The following is a 16,528-nucleotide window of genomic DNA, read 5'->3' as shown; positions in this document are numbered from 1 at the left end:
TCCACTCAGACTCAATGTCTCCAACCTCCCTCAGGATCTGGTTGAAGCTCTACCGGAGGTGGGAGTTGAAGATCTCTCAGACCGGAGACTCTTCCTCCCCAGCCATCGGATCCAACTCACCACCAGGTGGTGATCAGTTGACAGCTCCGCCCCTCTCTTTACCCGAGTGTCCAAGACATACGGCCGGAGGTTAGATGAAACAACCACAAAGTCGATCATCAACTTCCGTCCTAGGGTGTCCTGATGCCATGTGTACTGATGGACACCCTTATGCTTGAACATGGTGTTCGTTATGGACAAACTGTGACTAGCACAGAAGTCCAATAACAGAACACCACTCGGGTTCAGGTCGGGGGGGCCGTTCCTCCCAATCACACCCCTCCAGGTGTCACTGTCCCTGCCCACGTGAGCATTGAAGTCATTGAAGTAGAACGACGGAGTCCCCGGTCGGAGCACTTTCCAGCACCCCTCCCAGAGACGCCAAGAATGTCGGGTACTCTACACTGCCATTTGGCCCGTAAGCACAAATAACAGTGAGAGACCTCTCCCTGACCTGAAGGCGCAGGGAAACGACCCTCTCGTTCACTGGGGTGAACTCCAACACATTGGGTTCCAGAGCCCAAGCTGTGCGTGGAGGCGAGCCCAACTATATCTAGTCAGTATCTCTCCACCTCCCGCACCAGCTCAGGCTCCTTCCTCCCCAGCGAGGTGACATTCCATGTCCCTAGAGCCAGATTCCATGTCCAGGGATTGGGTCACCGAGGCTCCCGCCTTCGACTGCCACCCAATCCACATTGCACCAGCCCCTTACGGTTTCTCCTGCAGGTGGTGGGCCCACAGGAGATCGGCCCCACGTCGCTCCTTCGGGCTGAGCCCGGCCGGGCCCCGTGGGGTAAGACCCGGCCACCAGGCGCTCGCATGCGAGCCCCAACCCCGGGCCTGGCTCCAGGGTGGGGCCCCGTTTGCGCCATACCGGGCAACGTCACGGACCTTGCTTTAACTTTCTTCATAAGGGATTTTGAACCGCTCTTTGTCTGGCCCGTCACCCAGGACCTGTTTGCCTTGGGAGACCCTAACGGGGCAGAAAGCCCCAGACAACATAGCTCCTAGGATCATTCAGGCACGCAAACCCCTCCACCACAATAAAGTGGCGGTTCAAGGAGGGGAACAGTAGTACAATTTACATCATTTACATAATTTATCATTTACATAAAATGACAAGGGTTCGAATGACGGAGCTACAGATTTTCCCGTTGTTTAGTATTCAAAGGAAACACGGCAGGAAACCGAGTAGAATATTACAGACTAGATACTAGGGAAAAAAACATGAAAGCTGCATAAAAGTTTGCTTCTATCATTTTCATTATGCCATTGATAAAACTTCATGATATCACTAATAGTCTCAGTGCTGAGCTACTGAGAGATATTGATAGACTGATACAACGAGGGACTCATCTAATATCAGCATCCAGCCATCGCTGGTCGTTAGGTAGATAGACATCATTAAAGACTTCCACCTTCTGGATTCTGCGTCGATCTGAAGAGCTGGGTTAGGACATCATTTAACAATAATAGAATTATTAAATAGATTTTAGTGCATACTGTAGATGCCCGAGTGTGTGTCTGTACTGTACCAGTGTGTGTTTGGGTGTTTGCTGTAATAGCCACATGCTCAGTGAAATGTGTTTTGCCTTTCCCTGTGAATGTCTAATTAAGATACACATCGAGTTCTAACACCTTTTGCTATTTACGAGGTCTTTTATACTATTGATTCCAGTATTGATGTATCTTCCGAGTAAACTCAGTAATAAAGAGAAGGTTGCTTAGATGCTCATTTTATTACCCACACTTCATGCTATTTATTTATTTATTTATTTATTTATTTATTTATTTATTTATTTTGAGTTTTAATATTTTTAGTACATTTAAATGCTTGCTATTTTTAATATTCCTTTAATATTAAATAGCTAATAAATAGCTAAGAGGTTTAGTGGCTCAACTGGCTGATGTGTTTAATGGTGCTTTTTACAGCACATCCAGCTCCAGATCACATCATAGCTTCTGGTTGTATACGTTGAGAGAGAAGGTTTGCTCGAATCGCATCAGTGTGTAAGGCTGAGGTGCTGACTGAGTTGCTTTTGTGTGAGCAAAGCAATGAACTAAATTGTTTCTAACAATTAATCACTGTTTACCAATCACTGATTAGCATTTTTCCAGATTACTTATCACCGATCACAATTACCTTGCTCAACGTTCGTAACTACCAATCAATGATCACTACTCTTCTCAATGACCAATCACTGATCAAGTCTGCTCCTAATAACCAATGATTGACAACCACTGTTTAGAGTAACCAATCACTGATCCGTATTGTTCCTAACATCCATTGATCACTACTGTTCACAAACACCAATCACTGTTCACCATTAATGCTCCTGACAGCCAGTCAATGATCACTATTTTTCCCAAAATCCATTCACTAATCACCAGTGTCCCCAATAACCAATCACTAATCACCATTGTGTCAGAAACGGGTTCCTCCACAGAACGGAATCAAACCCAGTTGCAGGGATAATGTGACAAAAATGGGATATATTAAGAAAAATAAAAAACCTATAAACACATGGAAAAATTAGGTAAGATTAGGAGACACAAGACAAGGACTCAGCAAACAGCAAGCACAAGATATATATATATATATATATACAGCAGGTATATATAGGAAGGGTAATTAGATGTGTGCAGAGGCAGAGAAAGGGAGCAGGATTGGGTGGGGCAAACACATGTGCAGACACAAAATGTAAACTGAAGCACATGGGAACATTGACAATAAACAAAGCCCTGCCAGGGGGCACGGTGACTTAGTGGTTAGCACGTTCACCTCACACCTCCTCCGCCTTGTGTGTGGAGTTTGCATGTTCTCCCCGTGCCTCGGGGGTTTCCTCCGGGTACTCCAGTTTCCTCCCCCGGTCCAAAGACATGCATGGTAGGTTGATTGGCATCTCTGGAAAATTGTCCCTAGTGTGTGAGTGCGTGAGTGAATGAGAGTGTGTGTGTGTGCCCTGTGATGTGTTGGCACTCCGTCCAGGGTGTATCCTGCCTTGATGCCCGATGACGCCTGAGATAGGCACAGGCTCCCCGTGACCCGAGGTAGTTCGGATAAGCGGTAGAAAATGAATGAAAATGAATGAATGAAAGCCCTGCCAGATCGCCCTCTGCTGTTCTGGCAGGGAACTGTCCAGCAGTCCATGACTCATTATTCCTAACAACCAATCACTGTCAACCACTGCTCTTAATAACCAATCAATCATCACCTATAATTCCTAACATCCAATCACTAATCACTGGGCCAATTTTTAGGGTCAATCACTGATATCCATTTTCCCCAAAGGTTAATCACTATCCATGATTGTTCCTAACAACCAATCACTGATCACTACTGTTGCTAATTTCCGAACATTAATCAGCATTTTTCCCAAATAACTAATCACGATCACCATTGTTCACAGCAACCAATCACTGATGAGGATTGTTGTGTTATATCTTTGAATTTATATCTTTTTGTTCAGAGTGTCCATTGTTAGTGAATTGAATTAAGCTGAATTCTTTGTTTGGAGCTCCCTGTCTGTTGAGCAATCCTTTAAGTTTTGTCATTGTCTCTTTTTTAACGGGTCTGGATGCAAGTCTGTTTCAGTCACTTGCCCTCAGCACACTCGAGGTCTACATACGCATAGAAGCTAAAAGAACTTGATGCAATATTCTTCACCTCCGTATTTCCTCAAGCTACCAATCGAAACCTCATCTCTGTGCCGTTATCACGTGTCTGCCTGTGTCCTAAATTTCCCCGTCCTTCCGTCCTCCGGGCTGCGGCTGCATTACGTCCACGTTAATGATGGCAATTTCCCCAGCACTGAAGATGCACTACCTATTTCTCTTGTCAGGAGGAATGATATGTTCAGACCATTTCTTTGAAAGTCGTCGATATGAATACGAGGAGAAGATATTTGGGTTGCTACTTCAGAAGATGTATAATGAGATAGAAAAGTTCTAATTAACGAGCTTTCCTAACACACATGCCTCTGAGTCTTAGATTTAATTGAATTTAGTTCATCTCTCCAGTGGGAAATGAAGATAAAGTTAATTAATTTTTATATTTTTACGCATACTTTTTTATGTTGATTTTTTTTTCTAGCAACAGCAAGCGTATTATAAGTTTCATGAATGTCTATTGTTACTTTAATGCAAATTTATACTCCATCTGTGATAAAGTAGTTAGATTTTTTTTCATCTCTCACAATGTGCTCTTTCTAATACGTTCGTGTTTCTATAGTAACAAGACATTCTAAAAATAATCCAGTTCATCTTGGTATTTAACATAGTTAACAATGTGTGGATAGAGAGATAGAGATGTTTGTGGAAGTGTGTGGAAGGAGACTCCAGTGTCAGTGCTTTGTAACAGTCAGGATGTTTCCCACCACATGTTCAGGACAGAGATGTTTCGTCTTTTTTCATTTCTCAGGAAAAAGATACAAGGTGTGAGTTATGTAAGGAATAACACACGACAGGTCGTAGCGTAGTGCTGCATCATTTTTGTCTTATAGCAGGGTTGGGAGCTTGTTGGTCCATTTTTATATGATCACAATGTTTAATGTATTAATGAGTCTTTTATTTTAACAGTTTATATATAATTAATGTTGTGGAATTAACAAATTACTTCGTGTTCTCACTTATAAAATCTGTCATTTCCTCACCAGCCTCCTTCTCTCTCTCTCTCTCTCTCTCTCTCTCTCTCTCTCTTTCTTACACACACACACACACACACACACACACACACACACACACACACACACTCTCTCTCTCTCTCTTTCTTACACACACACACACACACACACTTTCTCTATTTCTTGCACACACACACACACACTTTATCTCTCTCTTTCTTACACACACACACACACACACACACACACACTCACTCTCTCTCTGTTTTGCAATCACTTGTTCACACAATCTGATCACGCGCTCTCTATCTCTCTCCGTCTTTCACGTGTTTCCTCCTCTCTCTCTCTCTCTCTCTCTCTCTCTCTCTCTCTCTCTCTCTCTCTCTCTCACTACACCAGTTAAAAAAATGTCTCCTAAAAAAGAAACTCATCTTTTTTTATGCCAAAACATGTTAAATATGAATTGTATTACTCGTATTTATGGTGAAATGTCTGTAACACTTTACAATAACAGTGCATGAATAATAAAAAAAGATACATATCAGTACATGGCACTTATTTTATATATTTTGTAACCCATCATGCTAAACTAAATCAAACCTGCTCTGTAGGAAAGAATTTGAATTAAACAAGCATTGTTTCAGATTATTTGTATAACATGCTATATGCGGTTGCTTACACAATAATCATCGTATGCTGCTGGATTAAATTCAAATAAAAATTTTATTTGTCACATATAGAATCGTACACAATATGACATCTAATGAAATGTGTTTTAAGACTTTCCCTTATTGAAGTAAGTAGAAGTATCAGGAAAAACAGTAAGATGGGTAAAATTATAGATACAATACACAATAAATCAAATAAAAATATATCTGTACAATGAGCAGTGAATGGGATAGAATGTGGATGAATATGTTTTATATATATAAGGCAGATATAGATATACCAGCTCGAGAGTGGGGCACTAGGACCCAGGGCCCGTGGTTTAGTATTAAGTAGAGCATGTTTGATTGGGTTAATTAATACATTAACTAACATGACTCACGTTATGGTTACAATTAACTCTATATTAAACACAAAAAAACATGCCTTAACTCAGGTATTCAGGAATTATTTCAAGATTAGTTATGCACTATTATTGTAAAATGTTACTGAAGTGTTTGCCTCTGCCAAAGGTCATATAATCAATTGTTTTATGAAGTGATATTAGCTTATAATAATAATAATAATAATAATAATAATAATAATAATAATAATAATAATAATAATAATAATTACGCAGTTATATAACGCAGTTAAAGTTGCACTGTTTAAATTAGACGCCAATTTTCCTGTTATTAACATCTATAATCAATAAACAAACAAACAAGTAAATAAATAAATCTAAACTTTTTTTAGTTCTTTATCCAAAGCGAATCCATGTCCTTGAGTTTGTTGTGAAGATGAACTGAGTTGAGTGAGTTGTTTCACTGTGTGCCCTTGCTTACTGTATGTGTGGATTTTACACTCTTCATTTCATTCAATGCTATTTTACTGCCACTATATTTACGCATAAGTGCACAGTGTAATTAGCTTCTCACTATGTTTTGCAGCAGTAAATGAAGTAAGAAGTAAGCATCAGATATCTAACTAATGAGGGGAGTGTGATGGTATAGAAGTGTCAGAGAACTAATTCATGTTGAAACAGTTTAACTTTGAACATGTACGATGCACAAGCAGGTGATCATATTTGGAAATGATTATTAGGATGTCATCTGAGGCATACTCAGTTTCGGAAAAGTACTTAAAAATGTAGCTACTAGCTGACAACTTAAAAAGTTTGCTAGTTATATTTCCAGTATTTGGCAGATGCTCTTATCCAGAGCGAATTACATTATATCAGTGAGCATTGTGGAGGTGCTAGGGAGGAACCCAGCACACAGGCCTGGACAGGTTTAAGTCTGGAGACATGAAAATTGGGGTGGAGGCGCAACACCCTGGGGAGCTTGAGCCGGACTGCAACTGGATTTATCACCTTGGATATAGGGAACGGATAGTCTCTGTCTGAGACTATGTTCCGGGGAATGCCATGGAGTCGGAAAACTTGTTGAAGGAGGAGCAAAGCCGTTTCTTTGGCCAAAGAAAGTTTGGTCAGGGGAAGAAAATGGGTGAGCTTAGAAAAGCGATCGGCTACAGAGAGAATAATGGATTAGCCATCGGAAAGAGGGAGACCGGTGACGAAATCTAACGAGATATGTGACCATGGTCGGCAAGGGATCGGCAGAGGCCGAAGGAGACCGGATGGGAGAGATCAAGAGCTCTTGTGTTGAGCACATACTTGACAGGCCGTGACAAAGTCCCGAGCATCACGTCTGAGTGAGGGACACCAAAACCATTGTTGGAGAACCGATAAGGTCCGAGGGAACCTGGGGTGACAGAAAAGTCAGGAATTGTGACACCACTGGAGAACTTGGGACCGGAGGTGATCGGAGGTGAACATAGAGTTTGCCCTCTGGACAGTCAGTAGGATAGGAAGGTTAGACACGGCTTGCTGAACTCTTCTCTCTATCCCCAGCCGAACGGCCTGAAAGCGACGGAGTGGGGAAGAATGTGTAAAGTTGAACCTCCCAAAGAAGAGGGTCCAACGAGCCTGTCAGGTTTCAGCCTCTTGGCTGTCCGAAGGTACTCGAGGTTCTTGTGGTCTGTCCAGACCAGAAAAGGTTGTTCAGCCCCCTCCAACCAGTGACGCCATTCCTCCAGGGCGAGTTAACTCACGTTCGCCAATGGTGTAGTTCCGTTCGGGCAGGGAGAGACGACAAGAAAAAAAGGCACAAGGGTGAAGTTTATTGTCCTTGGAGTCCCTCTAAGACAAAACGGCAACAACACCGGTATCTGATGCATCAACCACAAATTGTCGAGTGGAATCTGGCAAGGTGAGGATGGGGCAGAGGTGAAAAACTGCTTAAGTTGTGTGAAGGCTTGCTCGGCTTGAGGTCTCCAAGAGTAGGGTTGAAGGGAGGAAGTTAGCTGGTGCAGGGGTGCTGCGACTGAACTTTTGCACCGGGTGAATCGTGATAAAAACTGGCAAATCCCAAGAACTGCTGGAGGTGCCTACGTGTCCTGGGGTGAGGCCAATCCCCAAAGGTCTTGATTCTGTCCGGATTCATGCAAACATTCCCTGCTGCCAGAATGAAGCCCAAGAAGGTGGTTTTCACAGGTGCAGGTATTTAATCCACGGACGTTACAGCCTATAAACAGGAAATAATCCACACATGGGAAATGATAATTCACACACGGGCTGGTAGCCCAACACCTTAACCACTAGGCTACCAGACGCCCATTTGCTAATTACATTGCTAGCAGAGCTACATGTACAGAAAAGATATTTTACTCTGGGCCCCTGAAAGTCAATGCTAAGCACAAAATATATCAAAATATATAAATATATTAAAAAAACAGCTGAAAAGCTAAAACGTATCATGATTTAAAATGATTCAGGTTGAAATCATATTCATGAATTACTTAAGGTGGTAGGTGAAGGTACAATACTGTTGTGGTCTCTCCTTTTGGCTATCAGTGTCGGTGGAGGCGCAAAATCAAGCACACAACAAATAAAGCTCCATTTCAGGAACTTTACTTGAATAATAAAGGCAACACCTTACAACAACGGTGATTTATACTCTTGCCCAGTGCTGATGGGTTTCCCTTCAACCATTAACACCCAAACCTGCCTGCATTCTGCGCTAAATGGAAACAAACACAGAACTAGTCCCAGTATATTGACATAACAGCGTCTGATTGGCTGATACCGAACTCAGTATGCATGCATGTAATAATACAACATATATTTATTTAACTAACACTATAACAATATTGGCATTATATACAGTACAAGGAAATTTAGCGTTCAACGACAGACATTTAAACATGACGTCCTGAAAGGGGATTAAACAGTTAAAAAAGACAAATAACTGTGAAATGCATTGATTAATGAAACCCATATTATTATGCCTGTATATAACGTTATTACATTAGTGGCATATTGCACATCACATAATGCCTAAGAATCACGTTGTAGTTAATAACTCTTCATTAGGTTTTGATGAGTACATGCATTAAGTCCTCATTAATTTACAGGATTATTTATGTACTGTTATTGTAAAGTGTTATGGAAATATTCACTGGAACACAAGTGTATATGTGTGTCTGTGTGTGTGTGTGTGTAAATGCATGTAAACCTCCACATAATTCGATTATCTGATGATTTGAGAACAGATATGTTTACACACTTCACTAAAAATGTTTTAAATTGAACTGAAAAAACTATTTGTGAGTATTTGTGCATGTATATTTTTGACATTATCTTTAGAAATATCTGTAGAAATAAACACATTAATAATTTCACTCTCAGACATTTTGTATAAACATAATAAGCCTAATCTAAACGGATAATAATATAATACACTTTGGGAATAAATCTCTATATTATTAATAAAAATTACTTGCCATTATTTACTTAGGGAATAATAAAGATAATATATAAAAATAAAGAAACACAAACAAACAAAGTCAAAGGTACAGGAAAAGATAGAAAATAAAAAAGCAGATCATTAACCTGAGTGAACTCTTACAGAGAAATCATTTACATGTATAGCATTTGACAGAAGCCCTTTTCCTGCATGACATACAAAAGTGCTTTTAAGTCTCTTATCATTGAATACATTAACTCTGGTTCACTAGGTTACAGACTTAAGATTCCAGAACCAGAAATCATTTAAGACTATCATCATCATCATCATCATCATCATCATCATCATCATCATCATCATGTTTCTCCACATGCCATTAGATGAATAAGATTTTATTACAGGTATATTTTCCATATATATATATATATATATATATATATATATATATATATATATATATATATATATATATATATATATACGTATATATATATATATATATATATATATATATATATATATATATATATATATATATATATAGATATATGATACAAATAAAGAGGCAAACTCACAAAATGAAAGAAGAAAATAAAAACAACAATTATAAACCTGACTAAAAAAAAACTGACACGTATAAAGTAGTAGAGAAGGTGAAGTGAAGGATAAAACCACATCCACCTTCACCACACCTCCAGGAGCCACCACTTCAATCGCAGTCCAGAACGTCCAGCTTTCAACTGATCTCAAATGTTCCTGCTTCACTGTTAAAGATCCTTAAAGGTGCAGCCACCTGCTTCTGAGTTCAGGACCAACTCATCTGATTTTTCCCACAGATCAGATTTAGTTTTAACTTAGATCAGATTTTTCACACTAAACTATTGTACAGTAAACAAGATTTTCTTTATTGAACCAGAGACTCCAGTCTGCTTTACTGACACATCACTCAACAACAGTAATCAGTAAGTAAATCTTTATTATATTTATGTTCAAAGTCATCATCATGTTGTATTTGTACTTCTGTGGTTTAATTCTGCAGTTGTTTTTATCTCATTTTTTTTATTTTTTTTTTTTTTTATCTCATCTTAATAATCTCTATCCACTTCCCATACAGGGGCTATTTCTATCCGGATAAATCAATTCATATGTACAGGTTTTATAATCATATTTAATGCTGCAGCCTCCAGACACATGTGTTGGCCATCTGTAAAAGACATAAAAAAATTGTGAAGAAGGTGAAGGAGTGAAGAAGGTGATGGAGTGAAGAATGTGTTAGAGTGAGGAAGGTGAAGAAAGTGAAGTGAAGAAGATGGTGGAGTGTTGAAGGTGAAGAAGGTGATAAAGTATTGAAGGTGATGGAGTGTTGAAGTGAAGAAGGTGAAGAGAAGAAGGTGATGGAGTGAAGAACGTGATAGAGTGATGAAGTGAAGAAGGTGAAGTGAAGAAGATGATGGAGTGATGAAGTGAAGAAGGTGAAGTAAAGAAGATGATGGAGTGAAGAACATTATACAGTGAAGAAGGTGATGGAGTGATGAAGGTGATGGTGCAGTATGTTGTGTGTTTTTACCCGTCACAGCAGTCAATCATATCCACAGAGCAACTGCACTTTGCACACTGGCTGTTTGTCCATCTGGATCCGACCGGGTGCCACGTCTTGTCCACATTGTCTTGACAATGAGTCGCATCTACAGTAAAGAGAACTGATGTTCAGTTTCAATATGCAACACAAACTTGTCACCACTTTATTAGAAACATGAACGTTTGTGCGGTTATCTGGTCGACCAGTCATGCAGTGCAGCTTCATTTAATGTTCTGAACACATCAAGCATTAAAATCAAATATCTAGAAGATTACAAAAGTGTTTCTGAGTCTTTAAATGTCCAGGATATTTTTTCTGTGTCAGATTCCTGTTTTTAGCTGCAAGGAGTAGAACACGATGTTGTCGTGTTCCTGCATTAAGGATGCATTAACGAGGCATTAAGATTTTTTCTTGTTCTTGGACAATCATTCATTCATTCATTCATTCATCTTCTACTGCTTATCCGAACTACCTCGGGTCACGGGGAGCCTGTGCCTATCTCAGGCGTCATCGGGCATCAAGGCAGGGTACACCCTGGACGGAGTGCCAACCCATCGCAGGGCACACACACACACACACTCATTCACTCACGCAATCACACACTAGGGACAATTTTCCAGAGATACCAATCAACCTACCATGCATGTCTTTGGACCGGGGGGAGGAAACCGGAGTACCCGGAGGAAACCCCCAAGGCACGGGGAGAACATGCAAACTCCACACACACAAGGCGGAGGCGGGAATCGAACCCTGACCCTGGAGGTGTGAGGCGAACGTGCTAACCACTAAGCCACTGTGCCCCCCCTTGGACAATCATGTATTTATTAATTCTTAAAACATCAGTGTTTGTCATGGATCTGAAAAGTGTTCGTGTTCAACAAAGAGCTTGAGAACGATTCGTTCGAAGTAAAGTTTGTGAAGACTTTGATAGTTGTATAAACTTCCTGTCTGGATAAACACAAGAGCTAACGTAACTGAATGGTGTCAGCAGGTAATGTTTAATACTAACCCAGAGATTAGAGGTGAGCTTGTGACTAAAAATAAGAGAATTTATTGATTTTTTTTTTCTGGATCTTCAAGATTCGTGACGTGACGTGACATACAGCTAATTATGGTGACCCATACTCAGAATTTGTTCTCTGCATTTAACCCATCCAAAGTGCACACACACACAGCAGTGAACACACACACACACCGTGAACACAGACACGGAGGAGTGGGCAGCTATTTATGCTGCGGCGCCCGGGGAGCAGTTGATTGGTTCGGTGCCTTGCTCAAGGGCACCTCAGTCGTGGCCGGCCCGAGACTCGAACCCACAACCTCAGGGTTATGAGTCAAACTCTCTAACCGTTAGGCCACGACTTCCCCCTTATCTCGTGAGATACGACTTCAAGTATCTCGTGATTGTCAATTCGTGATTGTCTCTACTCTCTACATCTGGTAATACCAGACAGTATACCAGTGATACCAGACAGAAGTGTGTGTTCACTAAATGTAAATTTCTTCATAATTGTTTGAAATTCATTTTTGAAAATTAAATAAAAATTGAAAATTGAGTGAAGTGAGTTTACTGACAGGATATTATTAATAATGATGATTTTGAAAGGAATAATGACTAACTAACAAGTTTGTGTGTTTGTGTGTGTGTGTACTGTATGTGTGTGTGTGTGTGTGTGTGTGTGTGTGTGTGTGTGTGTGTATGTGTGTGTGTACAGTGTGTGTGTGTGTGTGTGTGTGGTGTGTGTGTGTAGGTGTGTGTGTGTGTATGTGTGTGTGTGTATGTGTGTGTTTGTGTGTGTGTGTGTGTGTGTATGTGTATGTGTGTGTATGTGTGTGCGTGTGTGTAAACATCTACCAATTTTGTTCTGTTGACGCCAGCAGGCAGCATGGATCATAGGGACAAGAGCAAGCAGGACAAAACCCACAAACACCGACCTCTTCATCATGGACTTTGGAACGATAAAACAAACAAACCAAGAGAAAATTATACCGAACTCACAAAACTTACAAACTTATGTCTTTACTTTCATAAATATTTACACCCCACTGAATATTTCTACATTTTGTTGTCATACAACCTTAAACTGAAACGACTTCATTAAGGTTATATGTCATTATTCTATAAATATAATTAATTAAAAATGAAATAAAAAAAGTAAAAAAAAAAAAGGATTATTCCATAACATTAAAGTCTGGCAAAAAAAAAAAGCTAGAAAAGTACTAGCTACAAAAACTATTCACAAATAAAAACGCAAACGTAAAAATAAAAAGTTTAAGTTACTGAGTTAAGTTATTGAACTCAATGCAACTGTTATTGATCTTTAATCTTTATGAATTTAATGATTTTTAGATTTCAGGATTTATCATTTAGAAATATCTGTAAAAATACTCAAAAAAAAAAAGATTGTTTAAACATAATAAGCCTGTTTTATTCCAGTACACAGAAAATGTTAATAAAGCTTACAGAATTATCAATAATAATAATAATAATAATAATAATAATAATAATAATAATCATGCACTTTGGGAATAAATCTCTATATTATTAAAATAAAAAAAAGTGAACTCACCATTATTCTGAAATTTGATATAAAATCTCTGATCTGAAGCAGATGCTCAGGTTTAAATAGAGCAGGAAGAGGTTTGGAGCGAATGACATCACACACACTTCCAGAAAAAAACACTCCATATCAGCAGGATGTGTGTAAGTGCAGAGTTTACTTAAGGTTAATAAATAAAGAAACACAAACACACGAAGCCAAAGGTACAGTTCAGGACAAAATAGTGCACTAAAAAAGAAAAAGTGGCCCTGAGTTCTTTATTCTAATTTACTCTTAACTCTAATCATTTGGCAGGAAGGAATTAGTGTTGGGTCTGTAATGAACTCATAAATGATGCTGACCTGTCAGTTCCTCAGCAGCTCTTGGTTGCACAATTCTACTCGACTACAAACTGTTGTAGAAAGGACATTATTTACATTGACATTATTTCCTGTCCAGTGTCACCCAAATGAGGATGAGGTTCCCTTCTGAGTCTGGTTCCTCTCAAGGTTTCTTCCTCATATCATCTCAGGGAGTTTTTCCTCACCAACATCACCTCAGGCTTGATCATACATGTTAGACATAAATATTAACTTAATTTAAAACTTTACCATTTTTATTCTGTTTCTACACTTCTGTAAACCCTTGAGACAACATCAATTGTTACAAGCGCTATAGAACTAAATAAATTGAATTGAATTGAGTTGAATTGAATCATTTGAATACTGCTGGTCTTGGGTCAGTGAAGAAACCTTATTCCCTAAATCAGAAGCTAAGAGAGTATAGCGAATGAACGTGCTCGCACTTCAACGCTCTTTAAAACCATTACAGTACAGATTTTAGAATAATAACAAAGAATAATAAGATGAGTAACACCAAACAAGGGCGGGGCAGACATGTGACACAGAACATAAACAAAAGCACATGGCCAAAACTCAGGGCTCCATCCTGACAGATATGTAAATAAAACAACATATCGTCGCTGTCGAGCGGAAACCTCGTATGTCCAAATTTGGTCAGTTTCATATTTTTTCACATATCGATGCTATTGGTCAGTCCCCACGTGGGTCTGTTATTTTTACAAGTTATTAACCAATCTAAAGCTTTGAAAATAGCTTGATCGCAAATCTCTTAACTCCATTGGACACTTGAACTGTCTGAGAAACCTCGTAACTCCACCTCTTCTTCACTCCGCGGGAGAGCTTCGCGGCATATTTCTCCTCAAGATTAAGAGTCGCAACGAATCAACACGTCTTAAAGTGATATCTAAAGTGATTTTCGTGGGGCTCAAAGAAAAAAAAATATTGACCCCCGCTAGTTCTGGTGCTCACCTGAGGACAGGAATTTAGCGCAAGACAATGAACTGCAACGCGGACTAAACCCTGTGCACTGCAGATAAGATAGGATTGTATCTTACAATGTCAAGCAAACCGTTATGTTCAACAAGTAGCTGCCTTTGCCATCATGCTCATCACTTTAAGCAAGCTGGTTGGCTTTTCGCCTCGTTATTATACGTAAACACAATAACGTAGTGAAACGATAATTTGACCTTTATTAATTTTATTTATTGGGTGAACTATTCCTTTAACTATGATTTTATCTTTGTTTATTTGTGTTATTGATGTATTTTAAATATCTATTTATTACTATTTATTACTGCTTATTATACATGTTCATTGACGTTTTAAAATGTTTTTTATAATATAATTGTAATGAGTCTGTCTGTGTTTCTGCCCTGTTTCTGTCTGCTGTCTTTCCTTGTTGTTAATTGTTTGCTCCGCCCACTCATTGGTTACCATGGACATTAATTAAACTCCATCTCTCCTTCAGGTGTGTTGTCTTTGTCTCTGATTGTCTCTGCTTTGTCATTGGTTCCTGTCAGTTATATATACTCTGTTTGCTCACTTCCCTGTTGCTAGTCGTTGTCTATATTGCATATAGCTCTTAAACCTTTAAAATAGAGTTTATGGAAGATGTATGTAACTATAGTCATTAGCTTTGGTTAACTATTGAAGCCTTGTTTCTTGTCAAAAGGCTCAACGTGACCGCAGACTTTATTGAACACTGCTGGCAGCAGCGACGTCTGTGTCCGTACCGTTCTTCTCAATGACAGCATAATGTTGTATCTCCCTGCTCCCAAGTCATAAAGCTTGTATCTACGATAAAACGTGACTTTGGGAAAATGTTGTGTTAATGTTGGTACACAACAGTATATGATAGCAATATAAAGTATAATAACAACTTTAACGATACAATGTTTAATAACTCCAAAAAATACGGCGTTTTTTAAATTTCCTGAAAAATAACGGTTTTGGAGATATGAGGATTCCGCCCGACAGCGACTACCTTATCTGCAGTGCACAGGGTTTAGTCCGTGTTGCAGTGGATTGTCTTGCGCTAAATTCCTGTCCTCAGACGAGCACCAGAACTAGCGGGGGTCAAGATTTTTTTTCTTTGAGCCCAGTGTTTTGAAGACATTTACCTCAGAAGACGTGTTGATTCGTTGCGACTCTTCTTGAGGAGAAATATGCCGCGAAGCTCTCACACGGAGTGAGGAAGAGGTGGACAGTTGAAGTGTCCAATGGAGTTATGAGATTTGCGCTCAAGCTATTTTCAAGGCTTTAGATTGGTTAATAACTTGTAAAAATAACAGACCCACGTGGGGACTGACCAATTCTATATATGATACAAATAAAGAGGCAAACTCACAAAATGAAGGAAGAAAATAAAAACAACAATTATAAACCTGAGTAAACACTTATGGAGAACTCTTCTTATCATCATTATGTTTATCCCCATGCCATTAGTTTAATAATATATGATTACATGTTAAAACCATGTGAAAGTGCAATGCAAACCTATCCTAGTAACTGATAAAAAAAAATACAAATACAAAATGTTTACACATATAAAGTAGTAGAGAAGGTGAAGTGAAGGATAAAACCACATCCACCTTCACCACACCTCCAGGAGCCACCACTTCAATCGCAGTCCAGAACGTCCAGCTTTCAGCCTCAACTGATCTCAAATGTTCCTGCTTCACTGTTAAAGATCCTTAAAGGTGCAGCCACCTGCTTCTGAGTTCAGGACCAACTCATCTGATTTTTCCCACAGATCAGATTTAGTTTTAACTTAGATCAGATTTTTCACACTAAACTATTGTACAGTAAACAAGATTTTCTTCTATTGAACCAGAGACTCCAGTCTGCTTTACTGACACATCACCCAACAACAGTA

The 16,528-nt window shown here is 39.2% G+C and overlaps 1 protein-coding gene across 1 annotated transcript; it reads right to left on the bottom strand.

Annotated features, from left to right (window-relative positions):
• Positions 1-10,130: 10,130 nt before the first annotated feature.
• LOC132863536 (beta-microseminoprotein-like) lies at positions 10,131-13,434 on the bottom strand. Its single transcript, XM_060896398.1, has 4 exons — positions 13,322-13,434; positions 12,607-12,700; positions 10,740-10,857; positions 10,131-10,376 (listed from the first exon to the last, which is right to left on the bottom strand). Exons 1-4 carry the CDS (start codon positions 13,322-13,324, stop codon positions 10,268-10,270), a joined length of 324 nt encoding a protein of 107 aa, XP_060752381.1. The 5' UTR covers positions 13,325-13,434; the 3' UTR covers positions 10,131-10,267.
• Positions 13,435-16,528: the final 3,094 nt, after the last annotated feature.

The sequence above is a fragment of the Tachysurus vachellii genome, chromosome 20 (genome assembly GCF_030014155.1).
Source record: "Tachysurus vachellii isolate PV-2020 chromosome 20, HZAU_Pvac_v1, whole genome shotgun sequence".
NCBI classification, from domain to species: domain Eukaryota; kingdom Metazoa; phylum Chordata; class Actinopteri; order Siluriformes; family Bagridae; genus Tachysurus; species Tachysurus vachellii.
Note: the sequence above shows the minus strand (reverse complement) of the source record. Positions and strands in the feature narration are given on the sequence as shown.

Excerpts from the sequence above, each read along its gene's own strand:
- LOC132863536 (XM_060896398.1), bottom strand. Across the intron at positions 10,858-12,606 it reads GCGTCAACAGAACAAAATTG|ATGCGACTCATTGTCAAGAC; the intron begins GTAGATGTTTAC and ends TCTTTACTGTAG. Across the intron at positions 10,377-10,739 it reads ATGATTGACTGCTGTGACGG|ATGGCCAACACATGTGTCTG; the intron begins GTAAAAACACAC and ends TGTCTTTTACAG.